At 44.0% G+C, this 15,416-nt stretch overlaps 3 protein-coding genes across 8 annotated transcripts; 1 reads left to right on the top strand and 2 right to left on the bottom strand.

The window, feature by feature from the left end:
* Positions 1–248: 248 nt before the first annotated feature.
* On the bottom strand, positions 249–5,350 carry ppig (peptidylprolyl isomerase G (cyclophilin G)). Its single transcript, XM_088415889.1, has 13 exons — positions 5,233–5,350; positions 4,634–4,729; positions 4,245–4,319; positions 4,056–4,163; positions 3,856–3,900; positions 3,690–3,777; positions 3,564–3,593; positions 3,350–3,489; positions 3,100–3,274; positions 2,839–3,018; positions 2,410–2,500; positions 2,185–2,324; positions 249–1,429 (listed from the first exon to the last, which is right to left on the bottom strand). Exons 2-13 carry the CDS (start codon positions 4,692–4,694, stop codon positions 523–525), a joined length of 2,040 nt encoding a protein of 679 aa, XP_088272015.1. The 5' UTR covers positions 4,695–4,729; positions 5,233–5,350; the 3' UTR covers positions 249–522.
* Positions 5,351–5,537: 187 nt separating this feature from the next.
* Positions 5,538–10,935, top strand: fastkd1 (FASTK mitochondrial RNA regulator 1). 6 transcript variants are annotated; one of them, XM_088415886.1, is made up of 15 exons: positions 5,538–5,677; positions 5,994–6,441; positions 6,606–6,674; positions 6,764–6,889; positions 7,287–7,616; positions 7,704–7,814; positions 8,296–8,427; positions 8,507–8,993; positions 9,094–9,208; positions 9,565–9,693; positions 9,880–10,011; positions 10,069–10,182; positions 10,265–10,409; positions 10,503–10,617; positions 10,707–10,935. In XM_088415886.1, the coding sequence occupies exons 2-15, from the start codon at positions 6,107–6,109 to the stop codon at positions 10,800–10,802; spliced, it is 2,436 nt and encodes an 811-aa protein (XP_088272012.1). In that variant the 5' UTR covers positions 5,538–5,677; positions 5,994–6,106; the 3' UTR covers positions 10,803–10,935. The 6 variants fall into 6 exon arrangements, with proteins under 6 accessions (XP_088272012.1, XP_088272008.1, XP_088272014.1 ...); XM_088415882.1 differs by having other exon boundaries at positions 7,218–7,616; XM_088415883.1 differs by lacking the exon at positions 5,538–5,677 and adding an exon at positions 5,814–5,896 and having other exon boundaries at positions 7,218–7,616.
* klhl41a (kelch-like family member 41a) lies at positions 10,792–15,340 on the bottom strand. Its single transcript, XM_088415890.1, has 6 exons — positions 13,466–15,340; positions 12,689–12,846; positions 12,308–12,415; positions 11,878–12,063; positions 11,621–11,767; positions 10,792–11,537 (listed from the first exon to the last, which is right to left on the bottom strand). Exons 1-6 carry the CDS (start codon positions 14,543–14,545, stop codon positions 11,426–11,428), a joined length of 1,791 nt encoding a protein of 596 aa, XP_088272016.1. The 5' UTR covers positions 14,546–15,340; the 3' UTR covers positions 10,792–11,425.
* Positions 15,341–15,416: the final 76 nt, after the last annotated feature.

Below are 15,416 nucleotides of genomic sequence, written 5' to 3'. Positions count from 1 at the left end.
TTTGTTGGTTTTTTATATCGCAGTTGTCACATTACAGTTTCCTCCATTTCAAAGAGCAAACGAGCTAACAAGAATACAGAGACTAGGTGGAGGACATTTAAAACCAAATCATGGGTGAAGATAAAAAAAAACTAAGGTTTGGAATAGACATGCAACAAATATGAGTCTCAAATTTTTCTTATAAAACATATTTGTCACTCCAAAAGATGATGTTAAATAATAAAACAAGCTTCAGTAGAAAAAAAACATGACTTACAGTAAAATCTTTAATTGGCTGTACCAAATGATCAAAGGGGGGTCTGGTTTTTAGTCCTCAGCGTCAGCGCGCCATCAGTTGGCCGCAGAAGCCATTCTTGCGCAGTGCTTAATCCAAGTCCTTGGCTCAAGGGATTCAGCGGTCCTGTTCGGTTGTTGTACTTTGTCGGTTCCGCTTGCTGCACCGAGCGAGGACTAATCAATACGGACATCTCCAGTTGAAAGACGGAGCCGCGTGGTGAGGACGCAACCGATTTGAGGACGGGCTCAATCGCTGCTGGAGCTGGAGCTTGAGCGACGACTCTTGTTGTTGCTTTTGCCTTTTGCGCCGTCTGCTCGTTTCCTGTCTTTGGATCCGCTTTTGGATCTTCTGCGTTTGGAATCGGGGCTCTTGCGGCGCTTGCGTCGGTCTTCTCTATCGCTATCCGAGCTGCTGCTGCTACTGCTGCTGTGTCGCCGTCTCCTTTGACTGTCCTTGCGATCTTTGCTCCGCCCCCTCCTGCTGCTCTTGCTTCGGGAGCGCCTGCTACGGTACGAATCTCGCGCCTTGCTTCGGTCCGAACTCTTCCGGCGCTCCCGACTACGCGTCCGCCGCCTTTTGTCGTCCTTGTCGTCGCCGTGCCGCCGGTGCGCGCTCCTGCTGCGTTCCCTGCCTCTCTCCCTGTCTTTGTCCCGTTTTTCGTCTCTGTCCTTCTCTCGGTGTCGGCTGCTTGACCGGTGTCGGTCCTTGGAACTTCTGTCTTTGCTCTGCGACGTTGCCCGCATTCTCTCGCCGTTGCTCGTTTTGGAGTCTTCTTTCTTCCTGTCGTCAGACTCGCCGTCCTTGTTTTTCTCTTTGCCATGATCGGGTTCCTTTTCTTTCTTGTCCGAATTTCGCTCTTTGCTTCTTGAGCGATCTTTCTTGTCACCACTTCTATGCTTGTGACTCTTCTCTCTGCTTTTGGAGCGTCTCCTCCTCTCTCTGCTTTTGGACCGTCGGCTCTTTTCTCTGCTTTTACTGCGGCTTTTAGATTTGGCCCTTTTCTTGTCTTTTGACTTGCCCTGTTTGTCCCCGGAATCTTCCTTGCTTTTGGATCTCCGCGATCGATAACTCTTGTCTTTCTTACTCTCATCTGTGTGTCGCTCTCTCCTCTGAACGTTAGCGGCCTCGTCCTTGTCCTCACTCATGTCACCTCTGGGAAGAGAATGAAAATTGAATCACTGCAAGCAGGGATATGCCGTGAGTGGAACCAAGAGTAATTTTCAAAATAAATACAGAAATGTTGGATACAATCCTGGAAAAGCAGGGAGTCCTGGAAAATACTGACATAAAAATTTGACTTGGATAAATTGTAATATTACTACTCACCACTAGATGGCCGTTTAGGGATTAAACCTGGTTTGTACTGATCTATACCTAATAATTGTTTTTGCCGATTTGTAATATACAGGACAAATATAGTACCTCAATAACATTAAAATTCTGAGTTGATTTTTGTAGAAAAAAATGCACAAATGATATAAACTTCATTGGTTTGCAATTTCAACTATTTTGTGCATTCCTTTAACGGTATGCAAGAGCCCTTTGCATTTAAAAAAACAAATTGTGGTTATTTTTATGAGATTTTAAAGAAACTTTCTGAGACATGTTCAACACCTAAAACGAACATTGCTCATTCTAAGACACCTTAACATTATGCAGCCTTGGAACAGTAACGTCCATTCTTTTTCTATGCCGGAACATCTCCGGCAAACTTCAGGCCAACATGCTGAGGTCAGGCCACGTCACCAGCCAATCAAAGATTATATCCAGATTCACACACCCACCCAAGGACGCTTCAGTCTTTACCTAACCTAACGTGTGTGTTTTTGGAATGTGGGAGCAAAATGCAGACTTAAGGCCTTTTCACACTGCAATTACTGTGGTTTTCCCCGATCGCAGCATCTTACCTGTCTCCTTTAATCCAACGCTCCCCCGTGACTGCCCTCATCCTCTGACGCTGCAGCTCCAGACGCCAGTGAGGCGGAGTTTCGCTACGGCGGAAACGATCTCTGGATCTTGAACGAGAACGCGAAGGAGTTCTGTATCTCTGCGCAGGGGGAAAAGGTACACTGAAGTGAAGCGAGTGGAAGAAGCCAAGTGGAATTTGTTTGTTTGAGGGAAGGCAAACTCACCCTAGGGCCCCTTCCTTTGATTTTCCTGCCGGATCGGGTCATTACCAGTCTTCGGTTATACACCGACTGAGAATTCTGTTGCGCGGCAGATCTGCGAGGAGGAATGCAAGACCACGTTACGAATAAATAAAAAACAAATTAAAGCAGCAGCAGTAATATTAGTCCTTTTGTTTTTTTAACTGAAGACCAGGAATATATGCTTGTGCTCATCCATCTACATGTGTTGCTGCACAGTTTGTGTTCAAATAGTTATTGCTTAGAGATGTATGTTCTCCAAAGAAATGGATTATATTCAAATTTAGGACGGTTTGCATCACGGAAGCCTGACCTCACAGCAAGAAAAACAAACGCTTACAATTGAAAGTCGATGGATAGTTTTCTCAAACACAAGTTTTTAAATTAGTTTGAAGGCGCGTGGGTGTCACCCACCTGTCTCGAGGACGTTCATCTTTATCTTCTTTCTCCTTCTCAGGCTCCTCTTTTTTATCCTCTACTGACGAGAGTCTCATCAGGAAGCGATTCTCAGGGATAGGAGGTATTTCTTCAGGACGCACAGTGGATGTGACCACCTCTTCTTGTTCTTTCTCCTCCACTACTTCAGGCTCGGACCTGGGAGAGCATCACATATCGGCGTGAACACTGGTTTTCAAAAGCTGCACCTCAACGTTAACGTGAGGGTAAATTAAGTACTTCTTTTTGTCCTTCTTCTGTTTCTTCTTTTGCTTTTTAGCTTTCTTCTTTTGCTTCTTTGACTCTTTGTCAGATTCTTCAGAGTCAGAGGAGGATTCCGAGCTGCTGCTGGAGTCACTGGAACTACCGCTGGAACTTGATGAGGCTCGCTCTTTCTTCTTGTCACGTTTCTTTGCTGTGAAAATGTAATACTTGGTTAACATCGAAACACAGATCTCAGGATAGAAAATACTTCATTTTGAAAACAAACCTTTCGATTTGGGGACGAGTTCCCCACAGTTCAAGATCTTGATTTCGGCATAAGGTCTGCTGTTCGGATCCGTTTTCTCACTCTCCATAGTTTGCACGACCTCTTGACCAGAAATCACGTGACCAAAAACGACATGGACCCTGTCAAAAAAAAGATCCGTAATTGAGGTGTGGATTGTCCATTACAGGGACAATTGCAACTGCACTGATCTTACCCGTCCAAATGGGGAGTTGGTTTTGTTGTTCTGAAGAAAAAACAAACATCAACAACACATTCATAAACTTCTCAAGATAATAATGACATTAATTCAGTGATATTGAGAAAACCTCCGGATGCCTACATGAAAAACTGTGATCCGTTTGTATCTTTTCCCCTATTGGCCATAGACAGCAAGTACTCCTTGTTATGTTTCACAGCAAAGCTTTCGTCTGCGGGTATAGGGATGGTAAAAAATCGTACAGCCATTTTTAAACCGCTAATAATGAATAAACCAACAAAATCCTTACCTTCAAAAAAGCCTCCATAGATTGATTCACCTCCTCTTCCATTTCCTGCAGTTAAAAAGTAAAGTAGATTAGCAGAGGTTGTCTCTTCTTGCACCAGCAGGTGTTATATAATTACACTATTATTTTACTATTCCTGATGCTTAATAATTAATGTAGCAAAACACAGGTGATTTTGAATACATTTTATAAACAGTAATCACCTTCACTAAAGTCTCCTCCTTGAATCATGAAGTCTTTGACAATACGATGGAACAGGCATCCTTTGTAATGAAGAGGTTTCTGGGTTCCTTTACCAACACCTTTCTCACCTGGAAGAAAAATTAACAGGAATGAGACATACATTTTTTTTTCCCCCATGAATATTACCGTATTGACATTTCATAACTCACCCGTGCAAAGGCATCGAAAGTTTTCACATGTTTTGGGACAGATGTCGGAAAACAACTCGATGACAATACGACCAACTGGAAAAAAGAAAAATGGAATCTGTGATCAGAACACTAGATAGATGTATCTTTTACAATTGCAATAAAAACATTTAGCACCATTCAGATGTACTGTAAAAATCACCTAGGATTTTGGTCTTTTATTCTTTAATAACATTATTTATATTGCAATATTAGAATATTCCCATTTAGAGGTTTACAATCCATTAAAACAATAGAGGAACACTGATATTGTCAAGAGAAAAAAAGTTACTCGTTTAAAAGTGCATCACAGAGCTGTGCATAAAGACAATTTTAAAAGCATCTGGAAGAAGTTGCAGACTGAATCTTACCCGATGTGTTTCCAATTCCGATGTCCAGGAAGCAACGAGACCGCTGAACCTTGATCCCCATGTTAGATGTTTCTGAACCACCAGAAGGAGCAAAACCTAACACAATCACATATTAATGGCAATTTTTTTGGGGGGGAAAAAAACAAAGGAAGCAAATTCATCATAAAACAAAAGACCAATTTCCCACTAAGTCACATGGAAAAATCTATGTGAACAACACAGCTCTGCATATGAAGTCATAATTCAATCTTTCTTTTTAAACGAGTGCCAGCTCGTATTTACTTTTTAACTGACATGCTAACATTAACCTAGCAATTATTTTAAGAACCAAGCGCTTTGTTTCAACGCCACTGCACGGATAAAAAAAATGCTGCATTAAGCAAAGTGAGGCATTTTCCTGTGCACAAACAAACATAATTTGTATTACTAATGTTTAGGTCGACGTTGATCTCAGAAGGCCTCGCTGCTAACACTTAGCATACTTAGCTAGGCAACATGGATGGCTTGCCAAGCTCGCCACGCTCACGAACATTCATAACTTGGACAATTTAACGTGTGACGTACACAATCGAGGCGTGTGGAATGCAATCTCGCATCACCTGGAAGAAGCTATAATATTAGTCCATGCAGCGGGAGTTGCTTTCAAAAGGCACTGGGTTTCATTCAACGTCCACTGTTCGTCCGCTTACGAAGATGGCGCGATGGCGACGTCAGTGCATTTCGGGAAGCAATAGTGCGACATTTTTTTTGCATTTCCGGCACATGTTGACTACTTTACGGCCCGTCTACCAGAGAGGTTCTAAAGTGAAAAAGGTTAAGTAACAGGATATGAGATGGTTCTTGTGCTGGAAGTGAAACTATCGTGTCATTGTTTGAATCCAAATTTCATCGGGGTTTTTTATTGCGTTAGCAAAAATATTTACTTTTTTTTTTTTACACTCATTTGGTAAAGGCGCTCACGAACTACAATCCGGAAGCCAAAATCCGTCACACCAATTGTATCCGAATACGTCACTCAATACGGAAGTAGTACCCGCATGCGAGGTGAGTTGTGACTTTCCAATAATTAATTTAAATGGTTATTCCCCGTTTTTGTTTATTTTTTTTCTACGCGGAGTTATTTAATTTGCATGTTTCAAACTGAGTATTCATGCAAATTGAGTTAAGGTTGTCGGATGTTGTAATTGTTAGTACCACGTGCATAACGTGTTGCAAAACTGATTACCTAATTCAGTGGTGATAGAAGATAAAAACATTTATAAGGTGACTGTAAGTGTTACTTTTAAGGAATTTGGGTTGGTTAGGTTGTATATATTATGGATAATCACATATTTGTATTTGCGTGTGTGTCTTCATCTAGGATCAGGTTCTACTGATGTTTGTGGGGCGTGACCCACCTAATCACTGTGACATTGTAGTTGACAGTGATACACATGTAACAATGAGGCAAATTGTGAGGTAAAGGCCAGGAAGATGTTCCGGCTCCGGAGTGCGAGAATCTGCATTCGAAGGTTTCTTCACAAAGTCCCAGTGAAGCCCGATCGGGTTCTGGAGCAGTTGCAGATCTGCTCTGCTGAAGACCATGTCTTTGACGTGGTTGGTAAGAACAAGGCCAAGCTCACCGTGGACCACGTGAGTTTTGCCGTGAAGATGCTGTGGTACTTCCAGAAGGAGAAACCGCAGTTGTTGAGAACAGTCCATCTTATCAAGAACCATCCGCAGTTCCTGACACTTCGGGTTTTGGCTGAGAACAAAATTGCTCTCATGGATGATTTGATGCTGGTCGATTTACTATATAGTTTCCTCAGGTGTGTATGTCTTTATAAATTGTATAAACGGTTAAAAAAATAACTGGTACTGCAATATACTTCCTGTTGCAGGTGAACTCGTCACTATAGGCCGTCACTATTTCTAGAACTGATTATTCCATCCATTATCTTATCAACACAATCGGAAATTTTTCATTTTACAGGCTGAATGTGGATCATCATGACTCGCTTATTCAGCAGTTGGTTTCAGAAGCTTGGTTAAGATTAGACAGGTGAGTTTTTTTTAGCCTCATAGTATCTTCATAGTTCTTTTCTCGACTTGATTTGAGTTTAAATCTCTTGTTTTTTTGCTGACCTGCAGACTTCCATTGGCATCCCTGTCCAAGTTCGCCATCTGCCTTAATGATCAGCATCTTCAACAAAGTACCCTGATGGGCCACATCACTAATATTGTGGATCAGAAGTTGTCAAGCATCGATGATGCCAGGTGGGCTGAACCAAGCATGGGTTAGACTACGGCCCGGGGGCCATATGCGTCCCGTTAAGGTTTTTAATCCGGCCCTGCGAATTTGGAGAAATCATAAATCGGCAAGAGAGTAATTTCAATCGCTCGATCCATGCGACTCGAATAACATCGTTGTCATGTTTTTGTTCATTTTCTATTGAAATGAAAGCACATGTTTTTAGATAGCTCCCATTTTTTCCTCTTATGAGGTAGATTATCAAAAGCATCCGTCTGATCCGGCGCTTTTGTCAAATTTTAGAACCCTTTGCAAAGCGTTCCAATTTCCAACGCGTTCACATTTTTCTCGCAGGATCCTAAGTACGTTACTCATCAGCGTGTCCTCCCTGGTGTCTCCCCGTCTCCGCGATGCACTGATTAGCCGGGCGGACCGCCTGCTGGACACCATGGACCCGTCCAACTATAACAACGCTCGCAGAGTGGTGCAATTCCTGCGCAACGTCAAGTACAGCCACAGGCCGCTGCTGGAGAAATGCAACCAGATCCTCTTGCGCAACATTCCCAGAGTGGACGCCGAGAACATCAGCATTTTCATGGGCCTCTATCAATCCCTGCAGTTTAACAACTGCGATTTCAGATTGGCCGCGAAGCAACGGCTGGTGGAACTCATTGATTCCAGCACGGACTTGTTCTCCTTCACCAAACTGTTTGCCGCACTGGCGCCCATGGCCGGTCCGGAGATCAGAGACCGGTTTGTGTCATGATTACCGGAAAGGCGCGCCAATGGAATCCGAAAGCGATTTGGTATCGTAAACCGTTTGCGTTGTTTTACTTTCAGTTTGGAGAGCACGGCCCTCCTGTTGGCCGATGAGTTCAGCGCGCAGCAAGCGTTGGCCGTCGTTGAAACACTGGAGGAGATTCAGAGCAGGAACCTCAGCTTGATAAGCAAGTGAGTTCACCTCATTCAAATTTGTCGTCGTTACGTTTCGACTTTTGTTTTTAAAGTTGCTTTGTTTACATTTTTGAGCGGGTGAATTCGTTTTGCCAAAAAATGCTCAATCTTAGTTTGATTATTCTTACTTTCAGTAGAAGTTATTTTTTTATTTTTACGTTACCGGTCAAAAGGTCGGAAACACCTTTCAATTGAGTGTTTGTTTATTATTTAAAAATGTGAACAATGAATAGCTGAATTAACTGAATAGAATTTGTTGAGTACATCCCTCATATTAATTGCACATAAAGGATAACGTAGTAATCTTTTTTTTAATATATATAAAACAAATATAGACTTTTTTACTGCTGAAATTGTCTAAATAAGTTTAAGTAACTCTTTAAGTCCACCTGTTCAGGTTATGTAAAATTTTACATTTACTCCTATATATCTGTTTGTCCATTTACACTGTACGCTATTTTTATTTTTTCCCCCCCAGGATAGTCTCGGTAATCCAAAGAAATCTTGATGTCTACAAGTCAGTGGAGGTTGCCAGAATCACACAAGCCATTTTTCTGTTGCATTATCAGAATCCGGAAATCTTCAGCAAATTAAGAAACCTCATAGTCAAGCAAGTCCATCACTGATTTACGTTTTCAAAATCCAACAGCCTGTAAAGCTAAAAGCCCGAATCCACTTTTTATCCGCAGATACTTAGAGCGAAGCGTCTTCCCCTCCGAAGTGACCATGTTGACCCGCGTGCTGTCCACGCTGCCTTCGCCGCCCCTGGAGAAAAGCGTGATCTCGCGGGCGGATGCGGTGGTGTCCCAGTGCAACCTCAGCGACCTCAGCAGCATGTCCGCGGCCCTGAGCAAGTGGCTTCGCAACGACCCGTCGCACCGCCACGACGCACCCAGCGGGTACGCGCGGCTGCTGCAGAACCTCAACCGCTGCGGCCGCCAGAGGCTCCAGACGGCCGAGCGGCTGGAGCTTCTCCTCGAGGAGCTCCAGTTCGTTTCGGGGGAGTGGTTCGAAGAAATGCTGATGGAGGACGCCATGGCCGCGCTGCGGAGGATGACGGAGCAAATCGGCTGGAGCAACGTGCCGGATCTGGCCCTCTTCCTGACCAGGATGAATCGCTACTGCGCCCCCCTAATGGAGCGTATCGCCGACGTGGCCGTTCGAGACATTGACAAGGTGATTTCAAGGAGCAAATTGGAGATCAAAAGAATCTTACTGATCTGACTTCAAAATGTCGCTGCATATAAATATGTTCTAATAGTTGTTTCTCTCTCAGATTCACTACTCAGCAACCTATGCCACCCTGCTTCCCTTTTCTGTTCTGAATCACGATTCTGAAAAAGCAGACGAGCTATATGATGCTTGCATACTGCGCTTCACTCCTCATATCAGTAAGTGATTTCTCAAGCGTATTAAAGCGGTTGCAAAAGCGGGGGGAAATGAAGGTGACGGGTCTGTGATGGGACATCTTCAATTAAGTTATTTTTTGGACTATTTAGTAGAAGCGTCAGATTAACTGCGATTGATTAATTACTGTCATAATTAAAGCGCTATATTTTTTAATCGCGTTAATATCTCTTTTAATCTCAGTCTTCATGCTTCCCCTAATGCTGATTTGATCTTTTTCATGCATCCGGTCCCTTGAGTTTTATGTTGTTAGGGGTCGGAAAAAGGTCAATCACACCCGGAAATGGACACTGATTGGCCGTCGCTGTGTGTGCGCTAACACCCTTGTGTGTTTCCATAGGCTCCTTTGACCCTCATCTACTGGTTCTACTTGCCTACTCCCTGGCGGTAGCGGACTGTTTTCCCGAGGAACTGGTCAGAGAAATCTTCAACATAGATTTTCTCGGAAAGCTCGACGCCCAGTTGGAAAGTACGCGCAAAATTATGCACGAAAACAATATGATACCTAAAACAAGGCTGGTACCGGCCCGATATCGATACCTGGTGTGCCGATCCCTACTTGCAGTGTATTAGTGCATGGATGTGTAGAGAAGCGATAGCTTGGTACCTCACGCGTGTTCAACGCAGCTCAGGTTTGACTTTTGTGACCGCACAGCGCTACCCGACGCCCTGAACATGCGGACCCGACTTCGCCTCATGGAGTTCAATCGCGCCGTGTGCCTCCAATGTCCCCAACTTCAGGTCCCGTGGTTTCACGAGCGCTACTGCGAGCAGCTGCAAAAGAAAGGTACGAGAATTTTTGTTTCCGGATGCGGCGGACGCAATATGTCAAATCGCTCTCCAGGGAACGGCTATTTCAGTCCTGTGCAAAAGCAGATCCACAAACTGTTGGGCGAAGTCCTCGGCGGCATTAACTTTGTCCGCGTTGCGGAGGTCACGCCGTATTTTTACACTGTAGGTAAGTAATACGGAGTCGGCAGAGGTCGCAATGGTCCGCAAGTTTTTTCCGATGGGAACCAATGGCACCTTGCCCTTTGCAGATTTTGAATGCCTTCTGGACAAGCGGCTGCAGCCGTTGCCTTACAGCGAGCCGAGTACTCTGCAGATTTCCGACAAAGGAACCATACATTGGGGCTCCGGCTCACCGGACCGCATCTGGAACGAGATTCCACCCGGCGCACAGCGGTAGGAAACTACTAAAAGATGAAAAACAGGCTACTTATTTGTATTTAAGAATCCATTGGTTTGATTTGGTTCTAACGCTCACTTGTCATATAGCATCGCAATCAACTTCCTGGATTTCAAGTCCTTCTGCAAAAATTCCCAGCATATAAAAGGGGAGGTCTTGATGAAGAAAAGGCATCTTGAAATGTTAGGATATCGTGTTGTTCAGGTATCATATTGCAAAACCGCTTTTAAACATCAAACTCAGCACGAACTCAGCCGTCAGCATTCGTTAAAAGATATTCTTTGTCGTTTCAGATCCCTCATTTTGAATGGAACTCAATGGAGTTGTCAACAAGGGATGCATGGAAGGAATACCTCAAGAAAAAAATATTTACAGAGCTTTCGGCCTAAAGGCATTATTTATTGAAATAACATTGTTAACATATTTTGAGAATGGTCAACAAGTACCCCTCATTCATATTTATCATGAATGTGTCGTGAATAATTGCTTTTATAAAATATAAAAGTATTTTTGATTACAAAATGGAGCTTCTTTTTTGTTTGGGGATGGAAGTTTTAGGCAAAGGTGGAGGAAATTGTCAACCGTTTCAAATACGGGTTAGCACGAAACCTTCGGGATTCTACCAGAGAAAAATGCCAGGAAAAAAACGACTAGAAAATCTGTACTTCATTTGGGGACCATCACAGACACGGTGGCATCAGTTTGAATGTGATTGATTCCGACCGTAGCAGTTATGCGGGTTTGCACACTGTTGCAACAACATTTTTTTTTTCAGTTGTGTTGCCAGGTCATAGGTCACACGAATGGTGGAAAACAATTGAAATGACTCCTTTTTACAGAAAGCTGGCAGTTGAAGAGGGGTGTGTAGACTTATGATAACCACTCTAGACAACCACTCACACAATATAATGACTATACACGTATAAGCCACAAGTAACAGAAAAGTGTGAAAATCCATGGTTCTCACATCAGAATATGACTGAACTGAAATACCCGGCATGTTCCTGAGCTGTTAAAGTTTGGCCATGCGGGCCGCATTGAGACGCATGGACGCACAGGAGGCTCCAGCTGCATATCGCATCTCTCGAATCATCCCCGTCCACTCTTTTTTGTCGTCTTCGTACCTGGAGAGAGGCAGCGCATGCTCAGATTGGAGAAAGGATACGTTTCGATGTACGATATTGCACATGCATCAGAAGTGACTTACTGCCAAATGTCCACGACTTCAACGGGCTCGCATTCCTTGTTGTCGTTCTCCACCATGGCGAAGCCGCCGATGGCGTACAAAAGTCCTCCGCAGCTGACCAGGTTGATGGAACTTCTCTCCTGGGGAAATTCTGTGAATGCTGACCATCTGCAACGACACGTGAATACATCGCTATTATTCCGTACAAGCGCTTTATAAAATGTAGGGATTTTGGAATTTATCATTTAAAATTGAACACAAATCATCGGTCCACATACTTGTTGGTTGAAAAGTCATAGGCTTCACAGGCACCCGTGAGACCTTCTTCATTGACTCCTCCGGCCACAATAATCCTCCCTTTGTGGATAACGGCTCCAAACATGGCCCGAGACGTCTTCATGGAGGCCACTTCTTTCCACTCGGACCTCTTGTGGTTGTATGCGAACATCTTATTGGTGGGCTTGCTAGGTAAAAGCATCAGATTTAACCCCTCGGTGTAAATTTGGACCCAATTTGGGCATTTGATCTCGATACGTCTAACAACAATGATTAAAAAAGACAAAACACACTTTGGAGGCCGTACCGTGCACTCATTTCTAAATGCTTGCAGATGGGATTCATAATTGCAAAGTTAACATCAGCAGTGAATATCGATACAATGCAGGGTAAAATCTAAAAACGCAAAGAAAACAAAAAAGTTCAACTTACTTCTCATCAGTTTTCCCGCCGATACAATAAACCAGCCCGTTCTCAGAGACCACAGAGTGACCGTGGATTCTCAGGGGCAGCTTTTTTGTTTCGGACCATCTCATCTTTCTAAAAAGGTCAGATTGAAATGTTTAAAAACAAAGTAAGCAGAAATCTGGAAGAAGAGAACATTAAGGCCCTATCCCACTGAGAGGCGAATGTTGGTGAGTTTTGGCAAAGGCCTTTTGGTGTTTGATTGCCAGATGTTCACCTCTACCGCTCGTGCCACAAGGAAATTTTGAGCATCTTTCGTTTGGCAATGTCCCGCGAGACCAAAAGTAGCGTTAACCTCGCAGAAGCCCGTCAACGTACGCCCCTCGGTGAGAAAGAAACTTTACTTACTCGATATCATAGCACATAACTGTGTCGTGAGACTCATTGCTCTCCAAGTCCTTTCCGGCCACAGCGAAGACGAGATTGTCAAACTCCCCCATGGCGAACAAGCACCTCGGGGAGGGCATGGGGGGCAATGCGAGCCAACGTCCAGCGATATTGTCCAACTGAAAGAACATTGTAAAGAAGAAGACTTTTGGTAGAATATCTTGGTCGCCAGTCAATGAAATGGCACAGAAAGTCGTGTCAAACAAAAACTACAAGTTCTCTCCTCCATTTTAACTGCTTTAATTGCCACTTGAGTGATATTTTATGATGGGAATGTAGTACATTATTTACATACTGGAGCAACAACCCTCCTTACGCAACCAAGCGCCGTTAGATTTCTTCCCATTTACAAAATTCAGGTTTGTCGTCAAGAAAAACTGTTAGAAGACTGGGATACCATTGAGAGTCTGGACAGATATGAGAACGGAGCTGTAAAAATTCGAGAAGAATGATCCTAATCATCTGAATCAACCCCTATGTGTTAGGGGCTGGTCTCGTTTCGGCATTGAAGGCTTTATGTCTCAGTGGAGGACAGGGCAGAGTCAGAATTTTGATCAAGACCAGATCCATACAGTCTTGTTCTTGTCTCGTTCTCAAACGCCGAAAAGACTTTTGTTTTTATACGCTCGAGTCTCGATTATGTCTTGGTCTTAGTTGTCTTGACGACAACACTAACACATGCCAACGGCCAGATCACTGGCCTACGGCGTATTACTTGTAATAAAAAAGAATCTTTACCTGGTAGAAGTAACACTGCAGAGGGTTGTCTTTATTGTCTTCGTCTACGTAGAGTCCCCCCAACACGTAGAGGTTGTTCTTCTTTGACACCAGACTGATGTGGTTTCGGGGGATTTGCTCAGTCATGGCGGCCAAAAAGCATTCATTTTCCTGGCCGTCGTAGGCCACGGCGGCCGCGTCGTTGATCATCAGCACAAAGTCTTTAGCGAACATGCCGTATCGGCGGGTATCGTTTAGGTAGCCGGGCAACTTGGGCTCCTCGCCTTCCGCGTCACCCTTTTTCTTCTCGGGCAATTTCCCCGCAAACGCTTCCCTGATCTCTTTGATTTTTTTGGCAATCTCCGGATCGCTCTTGATGAGGTCGTCCTTTTCGACCTTGTCCTTGAAGTACTTCTCTGGGAGTAAACGGAAACGGATGCAGTCGAAGGCCTCCCGCAAGGACTTGATGCGATTCTCCTTGTCTTTCCTGATCCACCTCATGAGGGTCTCAAACACCATCTCCTCCTTCTCCACGTTCAGGGCGTCAGCTCCAATAAGAGCGAAGAGTTCCGGAGGAGAGAGTTCCAAAAAGTCCTCGTCTTTGGAGACGGTGACAAAACGATCGGCGATGTAGTCTCGGGCGGCTATCGCGAGCCTCGGGCAGTTGACCATCAGCCCCAACCTGTAGATGGCGAGGCAGTTCTTCAAGGTTAACTTCTGCTGGAGAAAGTTGACGCACACCGTGAACACAGAGGGGATCTGGAAGCGACTGGCAACCGCCATGATGTCCTGCACGTTGTCATCATTGATGTCGATCTCTGCTGAGTACATGTAGTTTACGATGGCCTCCATAACAGCGGCGTCCAGGTCTTCCAAAACCACCTCCTTTTTGTCCACTTCCTTGCCATCTTCAGAAAAATAAAGCTCCCGGAAATACGGGCTACATGCGGCAAGGATGAGTCGATGGCAGGGGATGTTCCTGTCGCCCACCTTGAGGATGCAGTCGACTAACTTATTTTCATTCAGGAGCTCTTTGAGTCCGTCCTGAAGCAAGGTGCTCTGAAAAAGGCGTAGATCGTCCTTCAACCCTCGGGGGTCCATCGTGATCAGGAATGGATCGGAAGAGCCGCAGTGCGAATATGACCGGCCGCGGTGAAGGAGCAGAGTTTTAAGGTGTTCAGAGCCGAGGCGACAACCAATATAACTGTGCTCCTCTAAATTTAGCCCGGCGCCCCATCCAGGAAGAATTTACTTTGGCCCTATCAGAGTCCACACACAGCTGTCATGGAGTAAAAACAACTGAGAAGCCTCGTCACTCTGGTGATTTGTAACAGCATTGTTAGTAAACCTCACATAAATAACCTATGAGCACTTACTTGAATGTGCTTAATAGCTTTTTTCAGTCTCCACTTTGGTATTTTTTGGTAACTTTTTTTGTTTTACTCCGGGCATTTGAAAACAGTTATTTACTTTCTACTCCTTTGACAAGATAGGCTCATACTTCTTTTCAACCGTTGGAAGTAAAAGAATAATAGTGATAGGGAGAGGTAAAAATCAAGCATGGTTGAGATCATGGGGACATAAATGTGTTAAGGAAGAAGGAGCGTGAAGTCAGAGATTTATCTGAAGAAATTCTTGGCAAAAAAAAATGTAACGGTGTTTTCCCCTGTTGTTATCATTAGCTTATTTAGCATTTGACGTAGCTAAGTTTTGGAAACACGTTTTGATGGCATAAAAGTTAAGCTAGCTATCTCTTAAAACAACACAGTACGAGCACTGTGAAAGCCTACTCTAAATAATTGAACACATTTTTATTTTTGCACTTAACTACGTTTTTTATACTTTTACTCAAGAAAAAGAAGTAAATGTGAACGTTTGAGGAACTTGTTCCTCAGCTCAGGGTGTTAGCTAAATTATAGAAACATGTTATTTTGTTAGCATAAAAACTAGCTTAGCTAGTGTGCTAGCGAGC

This window comes from Hippichthys cyanospilos, chromosome 5, assembly GCF_059441005.1.
Source record: "Hippichthys cyanospilos isolate Australia breed blue-spotted pipefish chromosome 5, RoL_Hcya_1.0, whole genome shotgun sequence".
NCBI classification, from domain to species: Eukaryota; Metazoa; Chordata; class Actinopteri; order Syngnathiformes; family Syngnathidae; genus Hippichthys; species Hippichthys cyanospilos.
Note: the sequence above shows the minus strand (reverse complement) of the source record. Positions and strands in the feature narration are given on the sequence as shown.

Coding starts and splice junctions, on each gene's coding strand:
- klhl41a (XM_088415890.1), bottom strand. CDS start 14,545: ATGGACCCCCGAGGGTTGAAGGACGATCTACGCCTTTTTCAGAGCACC. Junction 12,847..13,465: donor TGCAGTGTTACTTCTACCAG/GTAAAGATTCTT, acceptor ATGTTCTTTCAG/TTGGACAATATCGCTGGACG. Junction 11,768..11,877: donor TATGACTTTTCAACCAACAA/GTATGTGGACCG, acceptor GTGTCGTTGCAG/ATGGTCAGCATTCACAGAAT.
- fastkd1 (XM_088415882.1), top strand. CDS start 6,107: ATGTTCCGGCTCCGGAGTGCGAGAATCTGCATTCGAAGGTTTCTTCAC. Junction 6,890..7,217: donor TCAAGCATCGATGATGCCAG/GTGGGCTGAACC, acceptor TTTTTCTCGCAG/GATCCTAAGTACGTTACTCA. Junction 9,694..9,879: donor GCTCGACGCCCAGTTGGAAA/GTACGCGCAAAA, acceptor GTGACCGCACAG/CGCTACCCGACGCCCTGAAC.
- ppig (XM_088415889.1), bottom strand. CDS start 4,694: ATGGGGATCAAGGTTCAGCGGTCTCGTTGCTTCCTGGACATCGGAATT. Junction 3,594..3,689: donor AACGGATCACAGTTTTTCAT/GTAGGCATCCGG, acceptor TTTTTTCTTCAG/AACAACAAAACCAACTCCCC. Junction 3,490..3,563: donor CCAACTCCCCATTTGGACGG/GTAAGATCAGTG, acceptor TTTTTTTGACAG/GGTCCATGTCGTTTTTGGTC.